Source organism: Peromyscus maniculatus, chromosome 2 (genome assembly GCF_049852395.1).
Source record: "Peromyscus maniculatus bairdii isolate BWxNUB_F1_BW_parent chromosome 2, HU_Pman_BW_mat_3.1, whole genome shotgun sequence".
Lineage (NCBI taxonomy): Eukaryota > Metazoa > Chordata > Mammalia > Rodentia > Cricetidae > Peromyscus > Peromyscus maniculatus.
In genome coordinates, this window is record NC_134853.1 from 60,092,014 (window position 1) to 60,114,307 (window position 22,294).

Genomic DNA, 22,294 nt, shown 5'->3' on the forward strand with positions numbered 1-22,294 from the left:
CTATAGTTCAATCAACCAGAATTTTTTAAATTAAATATTTGTATTTTGCTAATACAAATATATAATTATTCATTAAGGAAATGAATAACAATAAGAAAGTGACTCCTCTTTCTTAAAAAATATTATCTACTACTTTATTCCTATTTATTTATTTTTGGTGTTTAAAAGTTTACTTTATTTTTAATTATGTGTATATCTATACACATACGCACAGGTGCTCACAGTGGCCAGAGAGAGGGCTGGAGCTGGAATCACTGGTGGGTCTAAGCTGACTGCTATGTGCTGGGAACCACACTTGGGTCCTCTGTGCTCTTAACTGGTTAGCCATCTCTCCAGTCTCCATTTTCATATTTAACCATTAAAATACAAGTAAGATTTGGTTATGCTTTCAAGGCCTATTATATTCTGATTTCTAACAAATCTGATCTCTGTCATTGTTAGGAATTATTTGCTACATGAAGAAAAGACAATCTTGTTCAAAAAAATTAAAGGAGTACTATATTGCTATCAAATTTCTATTGTGGTTTTATGGTTCCCTTTCCCATTAAATACAGTGTAAAAACAATATAATAAAACAGATCAACTTAGTATCCACAGATAAGAAGAGTTAAGGTCATTTAGATGGAAAGACAATTTTTCCTAAGAATTACAGCTAGCAACTCCATATGACATTACAAGATCTAGCTGGCAAAAGTATAAACTAAAATTAGAAGATAAGATTTGTTTAAATACTGCAAATATAAATAAAACCATTCATAGAGTACAAGTAACTTTAAATACAGTCATAAACATATAGTCAATCTAGTTTTTTAATGCATAGAATATTAGTTATTCAAAATGTCTTTTCTCGGTCCATTACCTTTATTGCATTAGGCCAGACACTATTATTATTTTAATGTCAGGTATATTACTCTTAATATTTTGTCAAATATGGATTGGGGGGAAAGACAGATTTAATGATGACTAGTTGATTTTAATGATATAATACAGTAGTTTTTCCCTTAATGGCTTTGCCAGCTCTCTCCTCAAAACTGCTCTTCTCATACTATTCAGCCTCCACACCAGACCCTAGAAATGGGCTCCTAGGGACATGGGGCACTAATGTGCAGAAAGTAATATGTGCCTCCCACATGCACAAAATATGATGTTTGGTCAACAGGAGGAACTGACCGGAAGTTTCTGGACCTTTTGCTGGACCTTCTGGTGAGGCTGATTAACAGCTCACACTTGAATGTGTGTGAAGAGTCAGAAATGTTACAACTCAAGCAAAATGGAGATATCTCTGCTACAGACCTCAGACTGTCTGAGGACACTCTTAGCCCTTAGGGAGCTGTGCATTCCACAGGTGTCACCTAATTAATGGTCACAAAAATGTTAGCTCACAAATAGAGGAGGGCAATAAATGGGTATGAAGAAGGCTAAAGATGACCCAAGATAATTTGGGTCTGGACTTGACTTTCTTTGTTCTGTTACTGTAACATCTTCATGAAATTGCTTCTGTGTTGGAACACGGAATTTATGATAACATGAATCTGTATTCCTGGGACACGGTCACTCATATAAACCATCTCACCCTTCGGGTTGAGATTTGTATCAACACACACACACATTCCTTCTCAGGCCTTTACTATGGATATGATGTGACTGGCTGATTTAAATTCCTGAAGCCTTGACTTCTCTATAATGACAGGCTGTAATCATGGTACTGTGAGCTGAAATAAACACTATCTCCTCTAGGTGGATTTTGAAACGGTACTTTTTTACAGGAACAGAAACAAAACTAAGAGTGTGGTAGGTACTTTCTACAGATGCCAGAGGCCATGCTCTCCATGACCAATCCTTTGTAGTTACGGAAATCCCTAGATGTATAATAATGTTCCCATTTTGACTTGTATGCGGTACCAAAGAGCTAGCTATCGTTCATGAATAGTTTCTTGTGTTTAAGTATGCTCTGCCACCCCGATGGGAAACTGGGATACGTGTAGAAAATCTTCTATATAAGACTTTACAATATATGTGAAACGGAGTCAGTTTGTTTTATGCACAATATAACATTTCTCCAGGTGTCGCCCACATTTTCCTACAAGTTTTGTTGTTGCTGTTGTTTTCACTAGATGCTAATCTCAGCCTAACTATGCAGGACATCACATTGCTGCCAAAGTTGGAATCCAGTTACCCATTTGGGGAATGTGTTCTTACTGATGTTACTGAAGCCAATTTCTATTCCATACACATACCTTTCACAATAGAAATAAGACATGCCCCCCCCAAGCATTGAATCCTCCTTTTTAAAATGGCTGCGACCACTCATTTTGTGTATGGCTATTTTCAACTTCTTTCTCCCTGCATTTATCTCTAGTCCTCTAATTGATTCGTTTCTTCACCATCATGTTCCCTACCTACTAGAATTCTCTGTGAAATAAAGTAGTAATTTCCTTTGTAAAAAGCATAAATATTAGAGAAGTAACTATTACGTTGGAAGATGTTATAATTGCCCACAGCTAAATTCAAATAATGATTTGAAGGGAGTTTAATAAGACTTCTGAATATGGAGCCAGTACCTAAAATTAAGCTCATTTGTAAGAAAACAAATCAATATTTAATTCTAAAATATACACAGCATCTAAAAGTAACAACCAAAAAAAAAGTCCACGCAAATAAACTTAAGAAAATATTTACAAGTCATTTTTAGGAAAAGTTATAAGGCTATGTTAAAGTTCGAGGTACAGAAAATTACGGTCATAAAATTGTCCTCATGTATACACACAAGGCAATTTCAACCAGAATTCTTTTAAAGCTTGTAACAGAATTTGATAATGTATGTTTTACATGATATTAAAGAACCAAATATAGTGAAGATGTTTTAGAAAAAAGTGACAGGACATACCCCAACTTAAGACAACATAAAGTTGCCACCCATACAGGGATTGTTTTAAAATGAAGTGACTAAGCAGATAGCGAGCCCTACATTAGCCTACCCTATGTAAAGAAACAGTACACCAGGGCTGGAGAGATGCTCAATCCTGCAGAGCACTTGCTGCTCCTGCACAAGGCCCAGGTTCCCTTCCCAGCACCCACATGGTGGCTCACAACCTCCTGGGACTCCTGCTCTGGAGGACCTGATGCTTTTTCCTGGTTTCTGGGAGCTGCTGTCTTCACGAGCAGGTACCTGTAGTAGGTGGCCATTCCAGCTTTGACCTGGAAGCTCCAACCCCCACTGAGGCTTCGGTAATGGTCACGCCTACAAGGCGGGGCTGAGAGAGGACGCTAAAGACCTGGGTTCTAGATGAGCGGGCTCTCTTAGATCCTGGACCCTGGATGTTGGAGGTAGACTAAGCAGAGTTCTCCAGAGAACACAGCTGGACTGCGCCACACCTTTTCTAGACTGTAAACTATCCATTTACTTCTAAGTTACCCCACAAAATAAACCTCCCTTTTAACTACGTGGAGTGGCCTTAATAATTTCACCAATGTCTGGCACCCCACATTGGGCTTCTAAGACATTTCCATTTGAAAGTTTGTCTTCTTGGCACAAAATGGCCTATTGGACAAAGAACTGCCCTTGCCTCGACTGCTGACAATAAGAGTGCTGTCCTTCTGGACAAGTGGGACACAAGGAAAACTGACTTCTGAACTCTGGCAAGACAGGATAAGATGGTCTTTCAGAATTCCTGCTTCTGAAAATGATCTGTCAGATACTCTAGGCCTGTAGCCAATTTGAATGCACCAACAATGCTGAGAAACATTAGGTGACTGTCCAGGCTGCCAGCTGTCTCTTTCTACTCTTGCAAGATTCCCAAAAGTTGCTTGCATCCATCTTCCATTTCTCAGGTACCATTATATTCCTTCTCAGGTCTTTGATGAGACTGAAGACTAGCAGTTATAGTTACAACTTAGTATATATATAGTATCTTAGATAGAATATATTAAGTATTAGATTCAGGTTCTTTAGGATAGGACACCTTTTGGAATGATCTTTGTAACATGCCATTTACCCACGCTCTAGACTTCCCTGGATTTTAGTATGTGTTTCTTGCTTGATATTGTTCGCATTGATTGTAGTTCCATCTTATCTAGGTCATTATCCCTCATTACTCCTGGACAATATTTGATAACCATTCCTTTGTAATAGTCTTGTATTAGGTTAGAACCTTCTTATTTAGACAAAAGGGGGAGATGTAGTGGGCAGCCATTCCAGCTTTGACTTGGAAGCTACAACCCCCATTGAGGCTTCGGTAATGGTCACGCCTACAAGGCAAGGCTGAGAGAGGACGCTGAAAACACGGGTTCCAGATGCGCAGGTTCTCTTAGTTCCTGGATCCTGGATGCTGGAGGTAGACCAAGCAGAGTTCTCCAGAGAACACCGCCGGACTGTGCCATGCCTTTCCCAGACTCTGTAAACTATCCATTCACTTGTAAGTTACCCCACAAAATAAACCTCCCTTTTAACTATGTGGAGTGGCCTTAATAATTTCACCAATAGGTACCCACACAGGAGACACGCATACACATAATTAAAATATTTCTAAATTTAAAAATAAAATTTAAAAACCCTTAATGTCCACTCCTAATAACCCACTCCCTCCAGTGAGGTTCCACTGCCTCAAGTTTCGAGAACATTCCTAAACAGTGCTACTGTAGTGTTCAGATACATGAGCTGACAGAGGTCATGTCACATTCAAACCATAAATCCAACAGAGAGGGAACTGGACAAAAGCTAGTTATTTCCGAGAAATACACTATTTACTAGTACATACATGAACAGGGAAGGATAGAAAACACAGAGGGGTAAATATCAACCAATTCTTAAATGCTAGAGAAGAATAAAGACTGAGACTAGAGAGGCATATGCAGGCAGCTATGACATTTGTTAATGGTTGTTCTCCTATTGTAGGTGCTGAGGGTCAGGTGTTTTACTCAGTGCACTTTCATATGGAAATCCCTCGTCTATCCCCTTTAGCATGTGTTTTCCAACAGGAAGTTAGGTGCAGGGCTGAAGAGGTGTCTTAGCTGTCATGTTCCCGGCTCCCATGGCAGGTGTCTCATGACCACATAGAATTCCAACTCCAGGGGATCTGATGACTCTGGCCTTTATGGGCATCTGCATACATGCATGTGTGTGCATGTGTGCATACGAGCACACACACACACACACACACAGAGAGAGAGAGAGAGAGAGAGAGAGAGAGAGAGAGAGAGAGAGAGAGAGAGAGAGAGAGATTTTAAAAAATCCTAAAAAGTTAGTTATTAAATGACTTTAAATGGTTAATTTCCATGTGTGATTTTTTTATTTGAAAATCATTTTTGAAGCCATTATTGAAGTTTTAATTAAAAAGGAGTGAGGTGTATCTCCTTGTGTAACATTTTTTTAGCCTTTTAGTATCAGCTGAAGTGAAGTGATAGTTTTTTAAAGACTTATTTAGCACTATCTGATGAGAACTTATTTCTACTATAGTTCATAGAAAGAATAAAATGCCTCTAAAAATCACAAAGTTTGAGTAAGGCACAATTAACAGAATAGCTACAGGGAAAATATTTGATACCATAAACAAATCCCCCTAAAATATGTCTTTGGGTTCACGCAATTCCAATTTAAAAACAAGAAAGACATTTTGGGGACTTGACAAATTAACAAACTTACATGGAGACATTTGAAAATAAAGGCAGACAACAAAATCTACAGTTTGCATTCTCTGTAGCTTTTGTACCTATAGATTTAATCAACTGAGGAACAAAACTACGTGGGAGAACTGGTTGTGTAGCTATTTCCTCCAAACTGAGACGTTTCCCCTTGAGAGAAACTCTTAAGACTCAGGAAGATAATGACACTTACAAGGCTTGTGTATTAGGGTTCTCTAGAGTCACAGAACTTAGAGAATGACTCTCTCTCTCTCTCTAGATAATAGATAGATAGATAGATAGATAGATAGATAGATAGATAGATAGATAGATAGATAGATAGATAGATAGATAGATAGATAGACAGATAGAGATGTAGATAGAGATAGGTGGATATACATATAGATCATAGATGGGAATTTATTGGAATGACTTACAGGCTGCAGTCCAACAATGGCTAGTTGTGAACAGAAAGTCCAAGAATCTAGTAGCTTCTCGGTCCCACAAGGCTGGGTGTCCCACCTGGTCTTCTGTAAGTGCTGGACTCCTGAAGTCGGCTCCAATGACAGTGAAGGAATGGATGTGCTGACAAGGTGATAGCAAGCAGGCAAAGAACAACCCCTCCTTTCTTCCCTTGTCCTCACAGAGGCTTCCAGCAGAAGGTCAGGTCCAGGTTAAAGGTGTGCTTTCTCATCTCCAGGTCTGGATCAAAGGTGTGTGTCTTCCAGCCTCAAGATCTGGATCTAAGGCATCTTGTCTTCTTGCCTCAAGATCCTAACCACATGTGTGTCTTCCGTGTCGGTACTGTAGTTCATTCCAGATATAGTCAAGTTGACAACCAAGAATAGCCACCACAGCTTGGGAAGCCCATAAAGTTAGAAGATTTACAAGACCACCTCCCTGGCAGATATGATCAAAGCAGTACTTAATTGCTAGGAAGGGGAGACTGTCCAGTGGAGCTAAGTTCTGGGCATGCAGCTTTTCTGGGTCATCAACCATGCAGAAATGGGCTTTTTTGCTGGGGGGACGAGACACACAGCTTACCAGTGAACCTAAGTTCCAGGCACACAGCTTACCCCAGTTATCATCCATGCAGAAATGCAGAAATGGGCTTTTCGGCAATGCAACTGCTTTTTCAGTCACTCATGCTCCTGTAGGTAACCCCAATAAATGCACTGGTTCAACGAGACAGACATGGATGGGATCTATTGTCCTTAGTCTGTTAGTGCCCTCTATAGGATGAAGACATTCATTCACATCTCCCACAGAAAACTCACACAACACAATCAATGTCTGAATACAGTCTGACACAAGAGAAAGTGAGATGGACCCTGTGAAGGGTGATGAGATATGCAACTGAGGCTGATCCTTCTGAGGGAGGAAATCCAGAGACAATTCCAATATGACTAAAGTTCCCCAAAAGGTATGAGATAGTGTGCGTCCTTGCTGTAGTGGCCAATGCATGCACTCTCCAACACATATAATAACCTGCAACCAAAGCTGAGCTGTCTCAGAATAGAGCTGATTAGGGAGGATTCTGGGGTGGCCATCTTTCTCTACATGGCATGGATCAGCATGCTTCCTTGATGAACAGCTCCACCCCATGCCAGTATGAAGAAACACCCAAAATAGCAGATGGACTAGAAAATTCATATATTGCCATCACTGAAAGTACCTTGTATGGGACAGGATCATAAGCCGGCTGTGGGAGCTGTTACAGGGCCTTGAAAGTGTGGGCAGAGACATGCAATCAAAGCTGAGCTGTCTAGTTAGAAAGAATGTGCCGTGGGAAGGAAGGATTTACAGAGGGGCACTGATATGTGGATGTTATCCTCCACACCAGCCTCTTGGTGGGTCAGTGAGGAAAAGAAGGCTACGGTGCGGTGTTGGCTTTCTGCTCTTCTAGCAGATGCAAGGTGAGGACAGACGAGCTACATATGTGCTAAGAAGCCCTTCCTGGGCTCAAAAAGCTGGGAACTCCTGGGAAGAAATGGACAAAAGGAGTGCAGGGGGCAGGGCGGTAGGGGGTGGTTACAGGTCATAGACAACACCTGACCTTTAATACAAAGGAGGCGAAAAATCCATGGCTCGGGATGCAGAAGGGGTCCTCACTGTTCCAGTGCAGTAATCAGAGACTACTTTGCATCTGGAAGGCCTGAGTTGAGGGAGACTTAAACAAGAGAGGAAAACCCCTCACAGTCTGGTCTGTAGCGGTATGGGATAAGGAACGGATGAGATGACTGCGCCATAGAGCTGAAAATCTGAGTGTAGTGGTTAATGTTATTGTCAACTTGACATCTAGAATCACCTGGGAGGGAGTTCCAGTGAGGACTTGTCTCCATGAAACTAGACTATGGGCATCTCTGTGAGCCATTTTCTTTTATGTTAAGTGAGATGGGGAGACCCATCTACCGTGGCTGGAAGGATGGCTTAGCAGTTAGGAGTGTGGAAGTCCAGCTCCAGGGGATCTAACCCTTTTCTCCACCCCACAGGCACTGCATTCACATATACACAACATCCTCCAACACCCACAAAACTTTAAAACTTCTTTTAAACCTTAAAAATATGAACCTCCAATGAAGAACTCCCCTGACAAAATTAACTGGTGGCTGACAGACTCGAAATTTTATAGCTTGTAAGTAATATTGAGCGTGAACAAAAAAACCACTCATCAGCCCCTTGTATCCATATATATATATATATATATATATATATATATATATATATATATATATATATATATACTGTGTGTGTTTGTTTGTTTAAAGTGGTGTCACATGGCATAGCCTGACCAGCCTGGAACTCAATAGGCAGATGAGGCTGACTTCGAACTCATGGACATCTGCCTGCTTCTGCCTTGTGAGGGCCAGGATTAAAGATGTATGCCACCAAAACCAGCTTTAGTTATTTTATTCATGACATCAAAAGCCCCACAAGGGGACCTTGATTTCCTGGGTATCAAAATAAAGGCCCTGTTGGGGCTCCCTGTGATTCCTGGTAACACTTCCTTCCTCCTTTTTAATTCTTTAACTGGCGGGAAAATGACCCCATTCTTGCACCCTTAAATGGTATCAATTTAAGGAGAGAGAGAGAGAGAGAGAAAGAGAGAGAGAGAGAGAGAGAGAGAGAGAGAGAGAGAGAGAGAGAGAGAGAGAGAGAGAGAGAGACCCGACGTCCTTCTGCCTCTGCACGTGCATGCAGCACATACGTGGGTATCCCCACACACAGACAAAAAGTGAGAGGACCTGCGTTCAAATTCCCAGAACCTACCTAAAAGCTAGCATAGCTATACATGCCATAACCCCAACATGTGGTTGGGGCCAGAGACTGGTACATGGCTGGAGCTTAGTGGCTAGTGAGCCTGGCTGAAACAGTGAATTATGGTTCAAAAGGTCCCAAAAGTAAGGTCAGGAGAGAGAGAGAGAGAGAGAGAGAGAGAGAGAGAGAGAGAGAGAGAGAGAGAGAGAGAGAGAGAGAGAGAGAAGACCGGATGTGCTTCTGCTTCTGCACGTGCATGCAGCACATACGTGGGTATCCCCACACACAGACAAAAAGATGCTGAGCTTCCCTGGCAGAAGAAATACACAATAAACAATACTGAGACACCACTTTAATCCAGTCAGAAATTACAACCCCAGGTAACTGCAAGTGTTTACCACATTTACCTGAGAATATGGTATGAGAGTTTCAAACTGTTGATGAAGTTCTAGTAGCTGAATTAGCTCTGCATTCTTTTTGGCTTTTTCTTTAATCAAGTTAATATAACGTTCAGGATTTTCTGCAAATGAATATGCAGCATCTCTGGTACTGAAAGTGTAATATTTTTCTTTATGTTTCAAAATTCCAATGGATGGATTTCCTGCGAAAATTAAGAACAATAATTTAACTAGGCATGAAACAAGTGACTTTTTTATGATAAGCCATAGTACCTGAAGGGGAATGCTATTTTAAGGTGTGTTACTTTTGTTTATGTTGCATTTGTTTAACTCTGTGAAGCTGTGGTACTGTGCCTGTCTAAATCACCTGATGGTCTAAGAAAGAACTAAATGGCCAATAGTGAGGCAGGAGAGAGAAATAGGCAGGGCTGCCAGGCAGAGGGGAGAAATAAGAGGAGAAACCTGGGAGGAAGGGAAGGAAAATAAGAAGTAGCCAGAGAAAGAGGAGGATTTCAGGGGCCAGTCACCCAGCTATACTGCAAGTCACGGAGTAAGAGTAAGATTTACAGAAGTGAGAGAACAGGGGAAGCCAGAGGCAGAAGGTAGATGGGCTAATTTAAAGTTAAGGAAAACGGTCAAGAAACAAGCCAAGCCAAGGGTGGGTATTTATAAGTAAGAATAAGTCTCCGTGTGTGATTTATTTGGGAGCTGGGTAAGGTCCCCTAAAAGAGCAAAAACCAACAACAGCAGTACCAATGTTGCTGTGGTTTTGTTTTTGTTTTGTTGGTGGTGTTGGCAATTCAGCCAGAGCCTTTCACATTCGAACCAAGACTCTACCACTGAGTTACATGGCCCTCCCACACACTGCATTTTAACATATCAGTTCTATTTTTGTTTTGCTAAGATGTTATTAAATGATAAATGTGTGAAATTCATATTAAATTATATATTTTTATTTTTAAATTTAAAACATATTTTATGAAACTGAAAAGATGGCAAAGCATTAAGAATTAAGTAGGGCTCCTACACAGGACCCAAATTCAGTTCTCAGCACCTTCATTAGTGGCTCATAACTGCCCCTAACTCCTGTTCTCAGGATTCAATGCCTTCTTTCGGCCTCCACAAGCACCTGCACTCATGTGTACATAGCCCCACGAAGACATACACATATACACATGATTTACAAAGAAAGTAAATCAGGGGATGGAGAGATGGCTTAGTAGTTAGCAGTAAGTATTGCTTTTCCAAAGGACCTGAGTTTGGTTCCCAGCATCCTGTCTCATAAAACGTGGAACTCCAGATCCTCTGTTGACCACCAGGGGTACCTGCACACATGTTGCATTACTCATAGCCAAATACATACACATAAATAAAAAATACAAATAAATCTTTAAAAACTGAGTTTTATGTAAAATTCCTCCTATACAGATGAAATAAATACATGTAAAAAATCTTATGAAAACCATTTAATCTATTTGGTAAAATTTACAGAACTACTTAAGTTAATCTGATTACTAAGGTGTAGAAGGCCGAGGTCCTTGTGCTCACAGACAAGCACTAGGGAAACCAGGAGTGTGAGACACGAAGGGCTGTATCCTCAACAGAAGACACACATACCTGGAGAGGACACAGTTGAGAGCCCGGTGACCTGTGCTGTGTGTAGGGCCAGGTCACATCTGAGCCCCCAGACTGTTATGTTTATCCCAAGCTCTCCCTCTCTAGACCCTTATCCTGAGCACCGTTTCTCAGTCACTAGAAGCTGTCTTTATGGAAGAGGTCACGAGTACGGTGCAAATGAGTTTCGATGTAGTCACGGCTAAAGCTTTACTGGTGATAATACATACATAAAATACAATTATGTTTTCAAAATAAATAGTAAATTCGATATTGAGAGGCAATACATTATTATTCAAAAAGTGCTGTGTGGAGTGGGAGCGACAAGAAGCCTGCTGGGGCTGGGGCACAGTTAGGTCTAGTTGTCAACATGACATGTGGGGAGAAGAAACCTCAGTTAGGAATTGCTTCCATCAGGCTGGCCTCTGGACATGTCTGAGAGGCCCTGTTTTGTCTGCTAACTAGTGAGGGCCCGCCAACTGTGGACAGTGCCATCTCTAGGTTTGGGCCGTGTAACAAAGGCAGCAGAGGAAGCCATGGAGAGCATGCCGGTAAGCAGGGTTCCTCGTGGCTCTTTGCTTCAGTTCCTGCCTTGAGTTCCTGCCTTGGCTTCCTTCAGTGATGGACTGTAAGCTTGTAAACTGAAGTGAACTGTTTCCTTCCCCAAGTTGGTACTGGTCTGTGTTTTATCACAGCAACAGAAAGCAAACTAGAACCCACTACTGTCCTATAACCTTAGCACGGGCCAGCCGGGGACAGAAACGGGAGGTAGCTGGGGTGTGTAGGCTGCCAGCCTAACTCCAGACTTAGTGAGAGAACATGGCTCAAAGGAATAGGGTGGAGAATGATAGAGAAGGGCACCAGATGTTCCCCTTCTCCTCCTCTTCCTCTTTTGTGGAGACAGGGTCTCCCTACTCAGACCTGGCTGTTCTGGAACTCACTGTATAGACCACAGTGGCCTCAAGCTCACAGAAATCTTCCTGCTTCACTTCCTAAGTGCTAGGATTAAAGGTGTGCACTACCATGCTTAGTCAGATGTCGTGTTCTTGTCTCCACTAGCCCTGTACACATCTCCACATACAATGCACATACACCGCACACACTCGTGTTTATACGCACACCACTCCTTTAGTGTGTGTGTGGGGGGGGTCTCTGCAAACACCAGGGCCAACAATGTTATATATGTATATATATCACAGAGAAATGTTACTTAATAAAATATTTCCTTAGAAGACTCTAACAGAGTTTTATGTTAATGGACTGTAACTGCAAAGTGACCAAGAACATTTTTAAGTGAACACCTTAGTTAAATAAGTATGTCTTTTTCAGTTAACTATTTTAAAGACACTATTTTTAGCACTGCTAAACCATGTTTCTGGACTCCTGCAGCACATGTGAGTCATCCCCTTTTCAAGGCACTACAGAGTCTATCTTACACGCTGACTGAGTATCTTTACTATGAAATGTGAAATGCTCCAAAATCAGAAATAATTTGAATTCCTTCATATGCCACATGCAGGAAATTCACATGATAAGTCACAGTAAAACTATGGGTGCACTCAAAGTAGTGTACTCTTTTAGTACTCTTGGCATAAAATGTCTATGAACCATGATTGGAATTGTGTTTAAACTTGGGTCCCATCCCCTAACACATCTCTTTCTCCCAAATCCGTGATTAGAACCCCTTTTGTCCTGAAGCATTTTAGACAGTGGACAGTCAACCACTTATCCTTATAGCTTCTTGTTGAATCTACCAGATTATACTGGAAGCACCTGAGGTGAGGACACTGCCTGGACCATCCCGACCTCTCCGGCCTGGTTCCCCATCTGAATACGGAAGTTTTATAGGACAGCAACGTTGGTACAATAAGCAATCAGTATGACAGACAGCACGAAGGCAGACTGCTATCTGCAACCACACACCTACCTGGGAGAAGAAGGCCGTCTGTTGAAGCAAATGTGTAGCCACAAAATCCGCGGTACTGAATTAGCAGTTTATCAAAATTTGCTGTTGTTTCTGGGAAAAACCAATCCATTTTTCTGAAATCTGGCAAGTGTACTCTTTCATCTAAAATAAAAGAAAACAAGAGGCGGTTTTCATCCCTTGAGAAGATGCAATTCCCCAAACAAATCAACAGTAGGCCATTCTAAACATTAACTTTTTATCATCTGTACTGTTTCCGACTGACAAAATTTCCCTTGGTCAGACTTATTGGGGTGCTATTCCTGTAAAGAAGTGTGAGCGCCTCAGGGACTGTCCACGTCAGTAACTCGCTAGAGCACGTGTGGAAGTAGAACGTCACTCCAGAGCGAACAACAGAAAAACCTGAGCTCTTCCGTCAGGGGATGCAATGCTTCCTGCTGCCACACATTACATCACCCCAGGAAATGAGCAGAAAGAGCTGTTATGTGACCAAGAGGATCGTCTTCATGCAGGACGTCACAGGTCTTCCTACAACACTAGATGGACAAAACTTTGAATACAGTCCTTTTATAACTAGACTGTATCTCAAAACTGTAGAGAAAGTTCCAAACAGGAAGAAATGTCTTTCACTAGTTTGATTGATTAAAGGGTATAAAATGTTTTGTTCTCTAGACTTTTTTTCTCAGTCATTTTTATGTTGTGTGTATATGTGAGTGCCTATATATGTAGGTATGTGCACTGCAAGCATGCCTGGTGCTCCAGAGGCAGAAGAAGGGACTGGAGTCCTCTAGTCCTCAGGCCATTGCTTGGGTCTTCTGCAGTAACTGCTCTTAACCTCTGAGCATCTCTCCTGCCTGTTCTTCTGACCTTTAAACACAGTTCCCCATACTAGTTGCTTTACTTATGTTGATAACTAAAATGAATAAATTAGATACAAATGATATATTCATGAAAATCTATTTTCCAAGATTATTGACTTTTACAATAACACATATATTTCTAATAGGTTTGCTTCTAGACCCAAACAGCCAAAATCTGGTTTGTCTTGACCTTGTATCTACAACTAAAAGTAAAGCCTAACCTGGAGAAAATAAATGTTTTATCCTGATATGCCCATGATCTCCACAAATGATAAACAGGCATAAATTAAATTCTTTCAGAAGAATATTGGCTCTCCCAATTCACTAGAGAATAACTTGATAAAATATTCTGATGAAGAAAAAATTCTGACTCTGGTAGGAAATGACATCTCTAAATCTAAGAACTTGCAGCTTAGATGAACACTCACAATTGAACTGACTTCAACTTTTCAATTTCATTTCATATCTGCTTAAACATGCTGTTATAATGAAGCCAAATAAGTAATAAAAACTCATACTAGAGGATTTTAGGGTATCCTATTTAAGCTTTCAATTTTTATGTATTCTAATAATTTATGAAAGGGCGTCACTGCTATATTCTTATTTTCTACTTTTATCAAAATAGAATTTGAAAAAAGTTAGTAAATCACCTAATTTCATTTTTCTGCAAAAAAGTTTGAGTAATAAGTTCTAAACCCTACTTTGATATTTCTCATGAATTTTAGATTGAATTTAACTAAGATAGAAAAGGTAAAAAGTTGATGAAATGATAGAAAGCTAATAATGTTAACCTTTCTATAAGAATAAATATATCTTTTAGCAGGCCTAAAATTAGCTCAATTAATTGTATAAGGATAAAATGAATAGGTTCATAAATCTCAACTTGATACTAAGAAGATATGTAGCAAAATAACATTCTCTAAAATGGAGCTTTATTTGCAACAAATATAGCAAGATTTTTTTCTCAGTACATCAATTACAAAACCCATACTGCTGAAATATAAATGCCCAAACACACAAAGCCAAGAAGACATGAAGGACTGCAATGAGAATTGATTTCTGGGCAGTAAGATAATCAGTTTGATAATCAGTTTCTATATTTTTTCACATTTTTTGAGACAGGGTCTCCTGTAGCTCAGTCTGGCCTTGAACTGACTGTGTAGCCTAGGCTGGCCTTGAACTGATTCTCCTGCCTCTACCACCTACATACTAAAAACTAAATGTGTGTGTCACCATGTCTGTTTTTTCATATTTTCTATAATGAATACCAGTCTCTCATAATTAAGATGTTCAGTGTTTATCAGAAAGCCATAGAATAAACATTTTAACACAGAAAGAGTGACTTTAAGTTAAAGGTAACTTTAAAAGAGAAGGAAACGATGATTAGTGTGTGTTACCCATGTGCTCCTTTATCCTAGCCATGTCACTTTTCACAGTGACATCATCGAGAAGTCCGTGAATCACTTTCTCAGGAAAGAGAAGCTCATGCGTGCCCAGGAACAGCTCCAGGTTAGTGGTCAGATTGCTGAGGACACTAATCAACACCGTCTCATCCTGGAAGCTCATCCACAGACTTGCCAGAGCAATAAATATAGGCTAGAGGGAGAAAAAGACCAAACAGTGTAACTGTGACAGCGTCATCACTGTACTCTACAACACGAGCCGTAAAGAAGCACTCTCCTGCAGTCAAAGTCTGGGAAACTAGAGCAGATCATAGTCAGGAGGAGGGAAACCTGTGTTTTCTTTCAAAGTATTTCATTTGGCATACATGTCATAAAGTTAATTTATTCAGAACGTAACCAAACACATTTGCTCTCCTAATAAATAGTAATACTTTAACTCAAAAGGCCAAGGAGGAAAATAGAGCTGAAAACTTTTGTTTAAAAACTAATGACTCATTACAGTTGATTTATCTGGCCCAATCCTGAATCAAAAGAACCAGGAAAGCATACATGTACATCTTAGACACGTCGAGGGAGCTGCAAGCTAAAGCTCTAGATCAGTGAAATACAATATTTATTCACAGTAAAGATTAATGACTTCTAGAACAAACAGAAAATCACCAGGCCTCACTTAGAGTTTGTTTTGAAAGCCAAGGTTGAGATTGACTGCCAAAAGTTATCATTGTTTCAAATGGTCTCTATCCACGGGAAATGCATGGACATTTCACACCTACCTTGTTCGGATCAGGGCTGCAATGTTTTTCTATAAGGTGGTGCTCTTATTCAGAAAGTCGATGTGTGGTAGATAAAGAGTCTGCCTTCCTTTCAGCTAAGATGTACGCTATCACCTCTGTGCCGTAAGCCATCAGCTCTGTGCCAGGCGAAATTTCTGACAGACTATGAACACATTGTCATTCTCTCTCCCTCCCTCTCTCCCTTCCTCCATCCCTCTCTCCTTCCCTCCCTCCCTCTCCCTGCCTCTCTCTTTCTCTCTGCCTTCTCTCCTCCCTCTCCCCCACCCCCGTGTGTGTGGGAGTGGGAGTGTATAGAGGCCAGAGGTTGGTGTTGGCTATCTTCCTCAATCTCTCTTCACCCAGTTTCTTAAGTCAGGATCTCTCGCTGAACCTGGAGCACGGATTGGCCAGCAATCCTCCTGGCTCTGTCTACCCAGTGCCATACCTTGTTTTTTATAAGGGTTTTGGGGATCTGAACTCAGGTGCTTGTGTGGTTGTGTGGTAAGCCTTTTACCAACTGAGCTAACTTCTCAGTTCTAAACACACTTTCAACATTACAATGGACTGCTTCTGTTGCCATAGATACTATGGTCATCATTACTAGAGATTACCATTTCCTTCAGTAGCAACTGCCCTCATCAAACAAACAGCAGGCCCTTACTAAGACATAATCATGAAGAACAGGACCAACTTGTATAAAACTGCTACATATTATATATTATTCTAATGGAATACAATAATAATGAATTCTGAACCAATTTATAGGATTCAAAGGGATGTTTGGTCTAAAGAAATTACCCCTGCCGTGGTGGCCACATGACTGTATTCCAGCATCCCGGATGTGGGCACAGGAGGATCCACATTAAAGGACAACATGGGATATCTATTGAGCTATACAGTGAGGTACTGGCTCAAAAAACAAAACACGAAAAAGCAAACACCACCACCACCATAGCCACAGGCTGGGGAGATAGCTCAGCAGCAGAGCGCTTACCTAGTTTGTGCACAGCTGAGTTTGATCGCCGGGGAGAAAACATGTGGACTAGTGAGTGGCTCAGGGGGTAAAAGCACCCAGGAGCCTGACAACCCGGGTTTGATCCCAGCATCCCACTAAGAGCAGAGAACCAGTTATGGAATGTGTTCTCTGACCTCCACATGTGTATTGTGGCATGCCCCTTCGCCATAAGAAATAAACAAATAAAGATACATATAAAAAAGCCCAAGTTACGGAGTGTGGTGGTGCGTGCCTGTGATCCCAGCACCCAGGGACAGAGGTCAGTGGGTAGTTGTGAATTTGAGGCCAACCTAGTCCACATAGCAAGTTCCCGGTCAGTTAGGGCTACACACTGAGAGTCGGTCTCAAAAACACAAGGTCAAAGAGGACGACAAATACTTACAAAGACTTGGGATGTTGGGACCGCTGTCTTCGATTTTACTATCATTTTTAATTGTTCCAGTTGAGCTGCTAGTTGTTTTATCATCATTTCCACTTCTTGAGCACAAGTAATTATATCTGACTAGGAAGACAACATAATTCATATTAATATTTTATAATAAATACCATGTGTTAAGCCCTACCTGCTCCCAACCAAGTGGCAATGACGTTGTGAGTGCCCTCCCTGCCAAGCAATGCATAAAATACATGTTCTGAATTAAAAGTGTTGCAAATACACATATCATTGTTTAATTATAGCGTGCTACTAATCGTACTATCAAGTGCTAAAGAGAATCAACAACTACCAATACAGTTCCACTAAGATCGAACTTAACTTTGCTGTTTCTGCCTTAATCGCTGATCACACCAAGGCAATGTAAGTTCCTAAGGTTGCCTCCTTTGGTGAGACGCCTGGTTCTCAGGAGACTGCATTATACAGAAAATGCCAGATTTTGTGAGGTTAGGTTAGCTCACCAAAACGGTCTGAAGGAAGATCTCATACTGTCGAATATTATACAATGCTTCCTTTAGCATGTACGGCTCAAGCTCTTTGGTCATGAGTGGATTCTTCGACACTTTCTCAAGGATGGCTGTGTAGCGAAATGCCTGGTCTTGGGCAATCTGAAGCTGGGAGTCGATATGCTGTGTGGTGGTTGGGATTGCTTCGTGGAGAATAGCTGGCACTGTTTGTCAGGGTATGAGAGTACAGCATGAGGGAGTGGAGAAAGAGTCAGGGAACAAGAGATCAGAAAGTAATGGTATTTTAAACATTAAATTGAGTCAGATTTTCCCCATCAGATTAATAATACTAAGGCATGTTTTTCATGGTCCCACCCCCATGCAGAAAAGAACCTGTCAAAACAAAAAAACTGTCATAATAATAATAGGTAGAATCAGATCCATTTTTCTCATTAAAATATAGAAAATTTAGGTAGATTGTGGTGCCATATGCTGTATTAGCCATGCTTCTTTAGAAAAAACAAATTTAAAATGTATGTATGAACCTAATCTGGACTCTGAAAATAAATAAGCAGTCTAACAATGGAAGGCGTTCTCTGACTGATGGAAAATTGATTTTTGTAACTTTTATGTTTATTTAATGTATAGGAGCATTTTGGCTACATTTATCTGTGTAGCATGTGTGTGCAGTACACACAGAGGCCAGAAGTGGGTGCTAGATCCCATGGAATGGAGTTACAGGTTCTAGTTCATGGAATGGTTCTGAGTCACCATGTGGGTGCTGGGAACCAAACCCTGGTCCTCTATAAAAGCAGCAGACACCGAGCCAGCCCTCCAACCCCCACATTTGACTTTTTATAACAATTTTTAAAATAAAAAATAAACAACAACAAAACCCTCATTGGGTGGAAGGTGTAACTCAGTGGTGTCCTGTCCCCAAAAGGCAGGCTGAAAGAGAAGGCAGGCAGGGTGGCTGGCTGGCTTCCCCTGTTCCTAGTTCGATCAGTGATCAGTGACTACATTAAGACAGGAAGGCCTTATCAATGGGCCTGCAGAAGTCTAAAATGCACGTGATTACTTCTACCATCAGATCCTCTATTAGACAGTTCTTAGTATTCTCAAACTTACAAATAAAGAATGCACCAAAAGGTGTGGTGGTACACGCCTTTCATCCCAGCACTTGGGAGGCTGAGGCAGGTGGATTTCTGGGAACCAGAGGCAAGCCTGGTCTACATAGCAAGTTCCAGGCTACTCAAGGCTACAAAATGATATCTATCTAAAAATAAAAATAAAGCATTCTGTATACAAGAACATAGAAGTTGTTCCTGAATTTGCAGATCTTCAAATATCTCCTCTTTGGTCTTTTCATCCCATTAATTACACCAGCACCAGCTTTCTTTCCAAGGTAATTTTAACTTTTAAATCAATTTTCCTCCCTTTGGCTGGCATGAAGTACATACACATCACACTCCAGTGAGTTAAAGGGGTGACATCTAGGCTGCTCCTCACTCCAGTCACTTACTCAGTTCCCTACTCTAGCTTCATGATACAGAAAATGTAAAGTTTTGCCTCTGCAAGGTAAGAACTACTAACTATTATGAAAAGCAGTTGCTTCTAACAAACAGACTGCAAATTTTTTTCTTTTGGTTTTTTGAGACAGTTTCTCTGTGTAACAGTCCTGGCTGTCCAGGGACTTGCTTTACAGGCCAGGTTGTCCTAGAACTCACGAAGATCCACCTGCCTCTGCCTCCCGAGTGTCAGTGCTGTGGTGCACGCCCTCTGCTCTGCTGACTCAGCCTGATGCACACTCACAGTCATCAATGCCTTCTCCTCCTTTCCCACAGTCTCTGTTAAACAACCGGATGCCGGTAACAATCATGGTGAGCTCTTTCAGCTGCCGTTCCTTGTCCTTTTTACTAAGAGTCAGGAACGTCCCCAGCTCAGCCTGAGGAAAAACACTCTGCAGAGCAGCTGCAAGAGATGGAGAGAAACACACAACGCGGAGACAAAGGTGTCAGAACTTTAGACTGTCCGTAGAGCGGGCTGTGCCTTTCTAGTGTTGCCTACACAATTTATGATACAATTTATAAAGCGTGCAGAGCAAAGGTCACCAAATACCAGGGCTGGGCTGCTGAAAATAATGTTATTGCCTCGTGCCTCTGTCTTTATTAACATCAATTGGTAAAAACAATCTAAGTAAAAGGCTCGGAGTAGAAAAATCTATACTTTAAAATAACAATGGAAAAATGTAATAGGAAGGCTGGATACCTTGCCTAGTCCCACATTATTTCTTGTTTTTATTTTTGTGGGGGGATTTTCCTGTGCCCCACCTCCCAAGTGCTGGGGACTACAGACAGGCTAAGTCTGGCTCTGTCCTCATTTTAAAGTATAAATTGGATGAGCACTTCCCAAGAATACACAGATTTCCTCTTTCAAGATCCTGATCGGATGACAGACTCAATGCCTTGCACCCATATGAGTCATTCCTTTCCGGCTGTCCCAGTCACCCCTTTAGCCCAGGACCCTTAACAATGCTGCTAATGTTCCACTAATGAGGTGGAATAGGTCACTGGGTGTGCAGCCTCTAGGAAAATGAACACTGTATCACTGACTAGAAATGCTACTCAAAGTTCCCAACTGAAACACGGTGTGGAAGGTATCTGAGGGTTATCTTAAGATTTACTTTGATTTATGTGTCATATGGTTGTCTTTGTGTGAGTGTGTATCATGTGTGTTCCAGTGCCCATGGAGGCCAGAAGAGGACATTGAATCCCCCGAAGCTGGGTTACAGGCAGTTTGTGACTGCCTGACATGGGTGCTGGGAATTGAACTCAGGTCCTCTGCAAGAGCAGCAAACATTCTTAAACACTGAGTCTATAAGGTTTTTGGTTGTTACTGGTTTTTGTTTTTTTTCTGTTGCTTTTTAAAAATTTATCATTATTATTATTATTATTATTATTATTATTTTAGTTAGCACAGAAAATAATGTTTCGTCATGACATTTTCAGATTGCATGATTGTACTTTGGTCATATTTACACCCCTATTACCTTCCCCTGCCCCTCTTCTCCACTCCTCCTGCTCCCCTCACACAGTTCCCACTCTGAGTTCATGTCATACACGTATTGACCCCACACATGGAGAAAACGTGGACTGTTCTGTCCTCCTGCCGCTCTCCCGCTCTCCTCTTGGGCTCTCTCCTCCCTCATTACTGTCCCTCTACTTTCGTGTCATACATACCGAAATATTTCTGGGAGCCTGAGTAAGTTTGAACTTCTTATGTGTGCTGATTTTCTTTCAGACAAAAAGGAAGTTACAATCTTTAACATATTTTATAAAATACAGTGGCGGGGGTTAGGCAGATGGCTAGGTGGGTCAAGTGCTTGCCACACAAGTGGGACAACCAGAGTTTGTGTCCCCAGGACCCCTAGAAGCCAATAAATACTGGGCAGGTGCGCAGCCCGACCTGTAAGCTCAGAATTATAGAGGAGGAGCTCGGAGATCCCTGGGGCAAGCTGGCTAGCTAGACTGGCCAGAACTGGATGGAGAGTTCTGGGTTCAGTGAGAGACCCTGCCTTAGTAAAGTGGACATCATGGAGGAAGATAGATAAGTGTCAACTCTGGCTCCCACATACACAGGCGCACATATGCACACAAGCCCCTGCCACACAAAGGCCCAACACACACATGCACAGACACATACGTACAGTGGGCAAATGGGTTCACTATGGAATGGACCGTTCCTGCTTTTTACCTGTTGCCTCTCTGACAATCTTGATGTCTGTGGGGGACCCAAGCCCAGATCGCAGTAGCACGTAGCTGACAATCTTTCTGTAGAGACTTTCCAGTTCTTCTCTAGCACATGCTCTGTTGTCTGTAATTTCTCTGCTAATGGCGCCTAATCTGGACTCTAAGACGCGGTGATGTTCTTCAAGAAAGTCCTCTAAAATTAGTAAATAACAGTATTTCACATCTTCAATACTTAGACTTCTCCTCCGACAAGGACTAGAGAAAACCCGGTTAGTGTGTGGCATTTCATGAAAACAAAGGCCCTGGCCCCCCGTCTTCATTGCTAGAATTGAACCCCACTGAGCTACACCCCTAAACTCTGACTTCCTAAGGTGTGATGACATGAAAAACGGTGGCTGGCACGAAACTAAATACAGAAGTCTAGTAGGAAACACTACTATAGCCCTTTCAATGGAGTACTCTGTCAAAACACACGTGTAAGCAGCCGTAAACATGTAAATATATGTAGTGCAACATTAAATATGTAGTCTATTCTTCTTCTTCAATTATACTTATTTTAGTTCTAGGTCAATGTCCTCTGAATCACATTACTGATAATGCAATATTGCTTTGTCTTAGGTTTTCTATTGCTCTCTAAACACCATGACCAAAAGCATCTTGGGGAGGAGAGGGTTTATTCAGCTACACTTCCACACCACAGGCTATCTCTGAGGGGAGTCAGGGCAGGAACCTGAGGTGGGAACTGAAGCAGAGGCCATAGCGGAATGCTGCTTACTGGCTTGCTCCCAGGGGCTTGTTCAGC

General features: G+C 41.4%; 1 protein-coding gene across 6 annotated transcripts in view; it reads right to left on the reverse strand.

The window, feature by feature from the left end:
- The window catches only part of Cfap206 (cilia and flagella associated protein 206), a 42,032-nt gene that overhangs the window by 13,147 nt on the left and 6,591 nt on the right, over nt 1-22,294 (reverse strand). For 5 of the 6 annotated variants that reach the window (XM_076564035.1, XM_006975311.4, XM_006975312.4 and 2 more), the window contains exons 5-11: nt 21,497-21,685; nt 19,556-19,714; nt 17,759-17,967; nt 17,247-17,366; nt 15,071-15,269; nt 12,817-12,957; nt 9,285-9,478 (exon numbers count right to left, since the gene is read on the reverse strand). In XM_076564035.1, coding sequence (XP_076420150.1) covers nt 9,285-9,478; nt 12,817-12,957; nt 15,071-15,269; nt 17,247-17,366; nt 17,759-17,967; nt 19,556-19,714; nt 21,497-21,685 — 1,211 coding nt within the window. The remainder of the gene's footprint in view (nt 1-9,284; nt 9,479-12,816; nt 12,958-15,070; nt 15,270-17,246; nt 17,367-17,758; nt 17,968-19,555; nt 19,715-21,496; nt 21,686-22,294) is intronic. The other variant, XM_076564037.1, reaches the window with a different exon arrangement.